At 28.6% G+C, this 10972-nt stretch overlaps 1 protein-coding gene across 1 annotated transcript; it reads right to left on the bottom strand.

Annotated features, from left to right (window-relative positions):
- Positions 1-68: 68 nt before the first annotated feature.
- On the bottom strand, positions 69-7827 carry LOC107445893 (45 kDa calcium-binding protein). Its single transcript, XM_016060382.4, has 6 exons — positions 7329-7827; positions 6225-6361; positions 3972-4079; positions 3007-3162; positions 2070-2233; positions 69-314 (listed from the first exon to the last, which is right to left on the bottom strand). The coding sequence occupies exons 1-6, from the start codon at positions 7652-7654 to the stop codon at positions 138-140; spliced, it is 1068 nt and encodes a 355-aa protein (XP_015915868.1). The 5' UTR covers positions 7655-7827; the 3' UTR covers positions 69-137.
- Positions 7828-10972: the final 3145 nt, after the last annotated feature.

Below are 10972 nucleotides of genomic sequence, written 5' to 3'. Positions count from 1 at the left end.
ACCTTAAAAACTTTAAGTCCTATTCCTGCCCATTATTTTTTTTTAGCAATGAATGAATAAAAAAGATGTAACTGTAAAATATATTTATTTCTAAAAAACAATACTAAAGTTGAAACAAATCACAACAATATCACAGATTAGAATTCATCGTGAAAGCTACGTGCAGTGTCTATCATTTTACTTCCAAGAAACACATCTTTCTTTGCGAGAACTTCCTTTAAAGATAACAGCTGATCTCTGTCTGAGTCTGCTAATCTTATAAGTTTCCTAGCCTCAGTCTTAGAATGAACAGGATTTTCTGGATCATTATACATCTGCACAGCAATAGAAAAAATATAGATAACTTTTTTTAGGTAATTTTTTTTCACAAATTAATAATAATTAAAATTTTAATTGTAAGTAATATTGGAAATGTTTTCAATATTTGTAGCAAATTAAAAGCCACGTTACCTTCTTTGTAATTTGGTCAAAAAAATAAATGCAGTAGTAGACAAAAAAAAAATTAGCAATTACTTCAGTATGGTTATTATGCATGGCATTTCTTGGGGCCCTTCCAATTATTATTTTATAGATATTTCTTTTTAATGTCACATTTCAAGTGGTCACTGTCACATTTCCCTTCTGGCACCCCTCCTTAATACAGGCTTTGAAATAACAAGAACATATCTAGACCAAAATGTTTTATTTTCAATGAAATACCTCCATTTTATATTTTAATAAAAAAGTATATACCCATTCTTGTTTAAAAAAGAAAATGTTCTCAATATCCTATAGTTATGGTTTTAATAAATGTATAATACAGTTTAACTTGCTTATAACAAGCAGTACGTGACTCAATATTTGCTTGTTATAACCGAATGCTCGTAAAAAACATGTTCGTGAAAAATATTCACACTTTATAAGTATATAGTGCTGGCTTTATTTCTGTACATTAACAAATAAGTTAATTTGCTTAGAACTCTCTTATTGTCCTTTGGATAAGATTTATGGTCTGAGAAACATCATTTCATCTCCACTTTCGGAAAAAAGTTCAAAGTTCTTTCTGTACTCTCATAAGCCATTATGTATATTTGGGAAGAAATCAGCTCAATTTGCTCCCAAATCAGGAGCCAATAGCATTCAATGTTTGTTTGTTTTTAATTTATTTGTTTCAGTTTGAATTTTAGCTACAATATCATCAGGAGCAGGTAACTTGGAAGTGTTAACATTAGCGTTACGAAATGTATCATTTTCAAATTTTTCTCTTCTCAATTAAATCTGTTACTTCTTTTGGTCACAAAATATTACTCACTAAATTAAGGGTTTTCTTGTTAAAAGCAAGTTATGCCCTAATATGTAACATTATACCAACCAAGTATTTCCGATTTTTTTATTAAATCAGGGCTTGCTAGACATGAATGTGACTGTATATCAATAATATTGTTAAAGTTCTGGTAAATTTAACATGTATTTAGTGAAAAAAAATTTTTAATGTCTTATAATTAGTGCTACATTAATAGAAAACCTATTGTATTAGTATATACAATTAGTCATACGAAAACAGCCATGACAAGTTCAGACATTTTAAGAAAAACAAAAATTAAATCATTATACTTTTGTCTATTTATTAAATTAAAATTTAAATTTTCTCAAGATTAACGTCTATCTTTAAAAGTGATTGATTTTATATGATGGAATTTTTTTTTTGCTAGATTCTACATGTTATAGAGCCCCCAAATATTTCTCTACTTGGGGTCTTTCATGCTATTAAGACTGCCTTAAACGTTTTGTTTGCGTTTTAAACAAGTCAACTAGTTAATGTCTATAGTGTTACAATTTTATACTAGACACACAGCTTCTTATTAAAAGAATTAAATAAAAGGAAATCCTAAATAATTATAAAAATAATTTTAAACTTATAGATTCTATAGGATATAAATAGTATGGTTATATAGATATACAACAGCATAAAAGAAATCTGGCAAAATCAGTGTTAACTTTTTTTTTGTGAAAACTTGGATAACAAACTAGTAATTTATTCTTGACTATTCTTAATATTTTCTTTTTGAAAAATAGTAATAGATACTTACTATTAACTCTTCTCTTGTCACTTTTCCGTCATGATTTACATCGATACTCTCCCGAAATTCCTTAAGTCTTTGCTGTTTCCATTCAGCTGTTGAGTGATTTGTTTCATCTGGATCTGGCATCTCCATAAACTCTTGTTCTGACAACATTTCATCTCCATTGTCATCTAGATGAATCATGCAGAATTATTTATAAATTATCCTTGTTCATAAATAAGCATGAGAAAATATTTAGTTTTAGAAGTAAGTTGTTCTTTTAAAAGTATTTGCGATACATTTGTATTGATTAGTATTTCATGGATATTCCTTAATGAATTAAATGTTTTTCACTTGAAACAGTTACTACAAAAATGTCTCCTCAATATCTAACTTTCTCTTTGAATAATAATTTATTTCGTAGAAAACATTTTAAATAATGTCTTTGCGTTGCAAGCACTTATTCAGTTAAAGAAAAACACAAGAGACACATGTTAATAATTCTTCAATCTAAATTGCTCCTAGGCAAAATTATTAGATTTCTAAAAATATATACATATATAAACTAGATGCATTACATTATATCGATAAAATTAAAAAATCATGAAACTGTAAAGAATAAGAAAGCATGTAGTGGTTGAATTCAAATATATTAAAACTGATAACGCATTTTTCATGTAAAAATGTTTTCTTTTAAAAAAGTATGTAATAAAATCAGATTAAAGAATAAAACTTAATTACATAGTAACAACATGGGTCTCAATAAATTCAAAATTTTATTAGATTAGAGGTTAAAATTTCCCAATATAAATATATTATAATATAAAGAACTTTAACCTCAACAAGCTACTTGTTGAGGTAGTAAGTACTACAAGCTATGTACTACAAATTTTAATAGTGTTATTAATATTTTATCACTACAATGTCACATATCAGTTTAAAAGTCTAAAGGAAAAATCATTACCTAAGCTACCAATAATGTCATTAACCATATTGATAAGTGAGACATGGCTATGTTCAGGATGACGAAATGTTAAAAACTCGTCAATGTTGAGAGCTTCTGGATCAGAATTGGCAGCTTCTGACCAAGCTGCCTTGTCTAACAAAATTTTTTCTTTCACTGAAACAAAGGATTCATTTACATTTTCAAATTCATTGTATAATAAAAATTAAAATAGTAAGAATTTTAAAAAACTGTTTCAAATTAAAAATATTAAATTAACAGCTGCCTCTGTCATAGTTTCAAAAGATGGTGTTGCTCAAATTCACCATTGCATCTTCCTCCACTAAGTTCTTTAATTAAAAGTCAAACAATTAGTGTTGAAACTTGATATTACCAAATAACTTATTGGTTATAAACCATGCCTGTCATTATCAGAGTGGGCACTATGTATTTGTCCCCTTCAAAAATTAAAAACTCTTTAAAGCTCCCTCAATATATCAAACAAATAACGAAAATTTTAAATGAATCATCAATTTTAATTCTTGAAAAATAAAATTTTAACCTTTTGTTTGCAAAATGAGTTTCAATTTTGCAAATATTCATTGATTTTAATATTGAAAACATTTTTTGTTACTATACAATACTTAAAATAAAAAAAGAATTTAGTACAGATCTCAGTTTGAACTTTTAACTTAACAAATTGGAATGCCTAGTTAAATTATTTTTTAGTGATAAATATAAAAATCAACCATTTAATTAGTGTGATATTGATTGATGTCTTACACGGGAAGTTAAAAAGAAGAAGAAAAAAAATTAAAAACTGTGAAAATTATGTATAAACACTATAATTTTTAATAATTATCTTATCAAATTTTATGGCTTAAAATAACTGATAATGTCATTGATTTTAATTTACTGTTTTTAAGTAAAAAATATTTTAACTGATGTTAAATAATGTTAAACCATTAATTCAATAAAACACTTACCTTTTCTTTTTAATGTTTTATGATGTTCAGGATGTTTTGATGCATAACTATGATTGAATCCTTGTTCCACCATAAAGTTTACATGATATTCATCCCAACTAACACGACCTAACAAAATAGAAAGCCATAAATTTTTTAACATAGAATAGGAGGGATTATTCATAAAAAATTATGGGCAATTTCTTTTTAAACAATCTAGTGACATAAATCAAAGGAGAGTTTGCTTGAAAGCGAAGGTGCATAAAAATGTGACATAATATAAAAACAATAACCATAATTTTGTATTAAAATACTGAAACTTTAATAACTTGAAGTAGCATTGCAAATTGAAAAAAAAAATAAAGTTATTTAAAATTTGTCCAATAAAAAAACGACTTCTCCTATTTCTATACACAAAAACAAGTAAAATATTAATAGAAATAAACAAATAATATTTCATTTAAATAAGAATTATAATAGTTTTCAAAATATTCTTCATTTAATCAAAATGTCAACTGGGCAATTCCACAGAAAGATCAACCAGATGACCAAAATTTTTAATTTAATATTTTTAAGCAAACAATGTATCATTTTCAAGATAAAAAACTTCAGATTTAGAAATAATAACTTTCAACTTATTATCAGTTTTCAATAAGCTATAGGCTGTTAAAAAAAAGGCTACATTGTTTGAAATTGTTATCCATAGTAAGTGAATCACTAACTAGTTGTATTTTTTATTTTTACACTAATAATAGAATAGTTAATAAAGTAAACTATATTAAAACAGGTTATATTGCAGAAATGTGTAAAAACATTTCACATTTTGATTTACAAAGACGTACTTTTGATATTTTACATCTGATACCAAGATACATAATTAATTGTACTGTGCCACTAAAATTAAACATAATAAAATTATTTTTTCTGTTTAAAGCAAGTCTCATTTATATAGTCTATATTGATTTTGAAAATAATAAATATTTTTATGATAAATTAAAATAATTGCCTATTTTTACGTCCGACAACACTGCTTTTCTCATCATCACATATGTTTTCTTCTATTTCCATCTCTTATGTTGCTTTTTCTTTATAAAATATGAATAGAAACCATCTAAATATCCTTTTAAGTTAATTAAGAATAATGAATTTTACCTTAGTAACCTAATAAAATCTGCTTAACTATTCTAAACTTAAAGTTTATATATATATATATTGAGGTAAGCAACTTAGTTTTAATTTTTGAGAACTAACTTTCACTCATTTAGAACATTTTAAATCAATCATTAAACTTAGAAGATCTGTAAAAATGTAAGATGCAAAACTTTTTTTTCCTGAATAATTTGTAGTTATTTATTTATTGAGAAAAGCAACTTTTGCTAAAGGGTTGCCACATGCATTATAGTTATGACTTAAAACCCTGGGAACAAACTTAATTTTTATACCACCTGGCATAATATAGTGTCACACTTAAGGGAACTGCTTACAAGTTTAGACTCTGTAAAACTAAATTCATTAAGTAAATGTTACATTGAATAAGATATAACAACTTATGTAGCTCAACAAGGTAAAAACATTAATATGTTTTATTTACAATTGAACAGCATATGTTACTCATGTTTGTAGTTTCGATTCACTTAGATATCAATTTATTTTTTATTATTATTCAAGGATAGGTGTTTATTGCTTCTTATTGTCTCACATATTTGCAAAAAGTAATTTAAAAAATGATTGACCAATATACATCCTATTCAGTTCGTAGGTAAATGGGATAAAAATTTGAAGTAATAAATTTGGTACATCTCTAAGGCTGTAACTGGGAACATGTACTCTTTCTTGTCCCCCAACAGTTATGCCACTAAATACTAGTAAAAGGTATATTGATTAATATTGTTTGCTTTTATATATTAAATGCAATAGATTTCAATTCATTTAATATTTTTTATTTAATTATTTATCTTGAAGTGGTTTTAAATTTCACTTATGAATTGGTCATGACAACTAGAAAAATATTACACAAATAATCAGTCAGGATGTTGCTTATCTTACGACACTATTGTTAAAATGACACAGTTAAATGGCTTCCACTGATCATAAATTATCTATTAAATGGTGAAAAAATAAATAGAAACCAAAAATTTTATTTCTCTCCAAAACTTGAACAAAGCTACCAAATTATTGCAAGTACCAATACTAGTTCAGAATATTTTATTTGAATGATCATAAAATAAATCATCTTATTGAAGTTGAATTTAGAAAGTTAGATATAAATTTTACCATTATGATCTTTGTCAAGTGAAGTAAATATTATAAAGTTTTCTCTAACAGCTTTATGAAAATGCTCTTTGACTTTCTTGTTAATCCATTTTTCCAATTCTGTTTCACTTAAAAATCCGTCATGATTCGTATCTGCTCTGTAAAAAAAAGAAGTCGAAATCAGCTATTATTTTTCACAAACAACGATCAAAAGTGCACCATGACATATTTATTATAAAAATTTAAAGGAAAACTAAATTTAAAATGCATAAAATAACATTATTTAAACTTTAATATACCGTACCTACACAAAAATGGCCACCGATTTCTAATGCAATAACATGCCACACATAGAACTGAATGAAGAAAACTTGTATACTATAACTTGCACATCAGTAATTACATTTGGAATAAACAAGTTCTAAAAAAGAACTTAACTTTCCTTAAACTTGATTTACTACAATTAAATTCATTACTGTTTCTGAAAGCAAAAAAATGCCACATGAATTAATGAAATTCAAGTCACTAAACTAACAACGTGAAAATGTAACATTATTTTAATTTTAACACATTGTTAACAAGAGAATAGTAAAAGAAGATTGTTATTACACTTTGGTAAGTAATAAAAACTATTATTAACCTCCTCTTTTATTGTAAAGTTTTTTAAAAATGGCTTGAATTTTAAAAATGACGCCAGGATATTTTGACGCATCTTAGGTTCTTATTTAAGCTTATAATAACCAATTTAAGTTTCCACAAGAAGAAAAAAATTTTATTTTTAAATATTGACTGGTTTAAAGAGAAGCTATAAAAATCAAGAAAATCTGCTGTCTCCAAAAACAATGTAGGTCATGACCATTTTCTTTCTTTTTTTAAAATAAAAATAAAGATATTTATACATTTCATTAGTTAGATTTAAAAATGTATATTAATGTTTCAGTGCATTAGGGTGTGCACTAAGGCAATCAGATAAAAATTTATACAAAACAATAACTTAGAGGCTGTATGAAAAATTCTTTTCTTAATTATTACTTAATGCAACAAATATAAATAGTAATGTAAATTCCAGTACAATGATAATAAAAAAGCTTTAAAAATAATTAAAATTTATTGTAAATAAATTACTTTCGATGAACAGAAACTAGAAGTTTTTCATCTTCAGTTCCACTCTCACTAAGATTACCCAGAATGATTTCTTTCCTAAAATTTTTGTTGATATGTCCATCTCGCTCCATTTTTATGCCTTGTAAATGATCTGGAGGCTTTATTGCGTCATAATTGAGCAGAGATTCTGAAAGTACGCCTTTCATTATTAGGGTTGAATTTGATTTAGACGACAACAAATGCATTGGAATACTTCTGACAGAAGAAATAAAAATGTGAAACGTAAAGAAAATAAAAAAGAATTGCAAAATATCACAGAAACTCGGGCGGAAAATTATTCGATTCATTTCAAAACAAAGCTACATAGCCAATTATTGAATTTCCAAAGCAATTTGTAACTTAAAATAATTTCCATAAACTAAAACATCACTAATGTTGGCTAATATATCTTTTGTTAGTTTCATTTTCCTCCATGACAACCACAATAACGCAATCGTTGCCAGTCTATAATAAAGCAGACAGGAATAATGAATCAATCAAAGCTAAAAGCAAATCATTTAGTTTCTTCAATGACCATTTTCGCTGCATTTAAAAACTCGTTTGCGAAATCCGAATTGCGAATCTCATTCATGAAATATATTTTCCTGTGAAATAGTTTCTAATGAGATTATCATTAGCAATCCCAAATTTGCTTACACGATCTTGTTTTTGCATAAAGCAAGAATGGCTCTTTGAATAGCAACTGGGGGTGAATCTCACTTAATGCATTTTCTGTTGATGATTGGAAGTGCGTGACATACAGTGTAAACGGTACCTCAGATGCAAAGCCATTCACACTGTTTAAGACTCAAAATACGCGAGTTCTCAGTTACATTAGGATGACGATATTTTTCCCTTTCTTAATGTTTTTCGTATTTAATTTTCACAAATATTTTCTAAAATATTCATGACGTTTTCTTTTAGAACGATGTTCAATGCAGTTTTTAGTTCTATATAGCTTCTTAACTTAAAAGTTTTTAATCTATTTAAGAATCTGCTGCCGTATTTCCTCTATATCGCACTAGAGCTCACACACTAAAGTTGCACAATGGGCTATTGGCGACGGTCTGGAAAAACACTGAGGATGAGCCGAAGACATGAATTCACAATTTTGAGCCTCTGCAGAGGGGATGGCTCTCTCGCTTCGGTAGCCCGATGACCTGCACGCAAAGTCGAGCACTTTACTTTAGAACAATTTTAACGAGGACCAATACCGCACATCCTCGGTCCCTGCTCAAATTCAAGCTGTCACTCACCAGCACATTGACCGCAACCAGTGATGCTTGACTTCGGTGATCTGCTGGGAACCGTGTCTTGCGATCAGTTCACTGCGGGACCCCTATTTGAGAATCAAAAGTGAAGCTAATGTTCTTCTTTCTCCTATGACTCACCATGCCTTATTAGTGAAATACATGCAGGGCCCCCCCATCAGGGTTGAAGGTGGGCGCAAGATGCGCCCACTTACAGCTTGGGGGGAATTTTTACAATAAATAAAACGAATAGTTTTGGAGGGGGGGAATTTAAACCAGAGAATTTTTTTTTAAGTACATAAATAAAAGAAGCAACGTAGCACTATTTCGAACAAGCTAACATGGAAGGGTGAAGTTAGTACATTTTTTTTTTGGGGGGGGGGGGGTGAATGCGTTCAAGAGCTTGGGGGGGTGGGGGCCACTGAAGACATGTGTAGAAATTTCTGCTCTACGCCACCTGTAGCCCATTTCTATCGCCTATGAAAAATTAACATTTGCAAATTCGGAGATGTGGTTGAGAATCTGATTAGCGAATAAATATTTACTAATCAGTTCTCAATCGCATACCCGATTTAGTTTTCGCATGAAATGAGAGTTGCTTCTTCATATTTCTTACATGATGCATCATAACATATTTTGTATGCTTCAAACTAGTCAACTGTTATCCAGCACACTATAATAATGGCTTTTCAGCAATCACTGGGTCATTGCATTTAGGAGTGGAGGGTGATCGCTCAATCTTTTGAACCATCAAAGATTCTCAAACAAGTAATCGCAAACTTTGAACAAAAACAAAAACGATCGTACTCATTTCATTTTATATAACTGTGCAAATTTTAATTGCATTGTGGATCTTTCATTGTAAAAAGTAAGAGCCAAAACGGGGAGAAAAATAACTCGTGCTGGGACCTGCTGTTTTTCGAAGCCTCCTTGATTATATTAAGTGATGTTTTTGCGAATAATATGCTATTTTCATAACTGCTGGGAGTTTTTAACATTAAACTCATGATTGTTAGGTCCAATTTATCCCATCTAAGGCCAAATTTGTCTATCCCTTACAGCCTAACTCATCCGGTACCGGATGAGTTGAGCTGTAAGGGATAGACAAAGAATAGAAGTTCAGGCTTCGTCCACATGATCCATGAGATAACGCCGTCTTTATATCTTTTGTAAGAGATTATTTATAGATAATCCACATTTTCTTAAGTACAGACGTCTTATAGGTAACTTTGGTAAACCTAATGTGGATAAAATGCACTATAGATAAAACATACAAGGGAAAATATGCTATTAAATAAACAATTTTCATTTTATTGAAAATTATTAGCGGAGATATTGACTTACCATCTGCTTGATTACGCTGAATGGTAGGGCAGTGCAAGGGGGAAAAATAAGCTTTGCACTGAGAAGAAGCAATGAATTTTAATTTCGCCTACAAAAAGACACTTTTAATGGTTCGAAAAGCACAAATAACTTAGCACCTTAAATACATTAATTCGTAAACATGATATTTAAATTTACGTAATCCGAAGTAAAAACATTCTCTCCGCATAGTTTTATACAACGGATTCAAAATTTTGACTCTCAAAATATGAGAAAAGGAGAAGGAAGGGATGGCAGAAATCGAGAGCAATGAAATTTTTAAAAGAGACCTGTTTTAGATCTTCATTTTCATGACCCTTAAATTATGTGTTTTGTTATTTCAAATAACATTGAATAAAATAATGTTTAATTAACTTAATTATAAACCTTATAATTTAAATCTTTTTGATTGTTATAAAAATAAACTATTATTGTTTTTGGGTGAAATAATATTTTGAATCATATACACAGTTCATATATGGCGAAATATGTTAAGTTAATAAAAATTTTGATCAGTCTTGAATAAACAACTGTCCCAACTTTCGAGGTTCAAGAATCCAAATCCGTTAAAATAATTTTTGGTCCGAATTTGAATCAGTTAATATAATTACACAAATTATTTAGAATATTTGAGGCTAGTTTTTCGAGTCACTAAAAAAACAATGTCTTTCATGTAGCTGCAGCCTGTAATGGCTTGCTGAAAAATGTCATTCCAAACCTTTCTGTTCTTTAGACTTGGATACCCAGTTTGAAATTTTCATTGTGGTTAGATCTTTTGTTACAGCATCGAGCAATAGGGATGGGACTAACCTAAGAACATCTTGCTTCTGGGTCTTGAGTTCAAAGGGTTTCCCAATATGAGATTTTCCTTTAAACCTAATTCTCCAAGGTGAATTGGTCCAAAAATTCTTTTTTAAAATGTTCCTTACAAACATAAATTATTTTTATCTTAATTCGTCAAAGTCTAAGTTTCACTATCATGATAGACCTGTTTTATAAATTTCCAATTTAATT

Source organism: Parasteatoda tepidariorum, chromosome 5 (genome assembly GCF_982258835.1).
Source record: "Parasteatoda tepidariorum strain Cologne lab strain chromosome 5, Ptep-v5.0, whole genome shotgun sequence".
Classification (NCBI taxonomy): Eukaryota; Metazoa; Arthropoda; class Arachnida; order Araneae; family Theridiidae; genus Parasteatoda; species Parasteatoda tepidariorum.
Note: the sequence above shows the minus strand (reverse complement) of the source record. Positions and strands in the feature narration are given on the sequence as shown.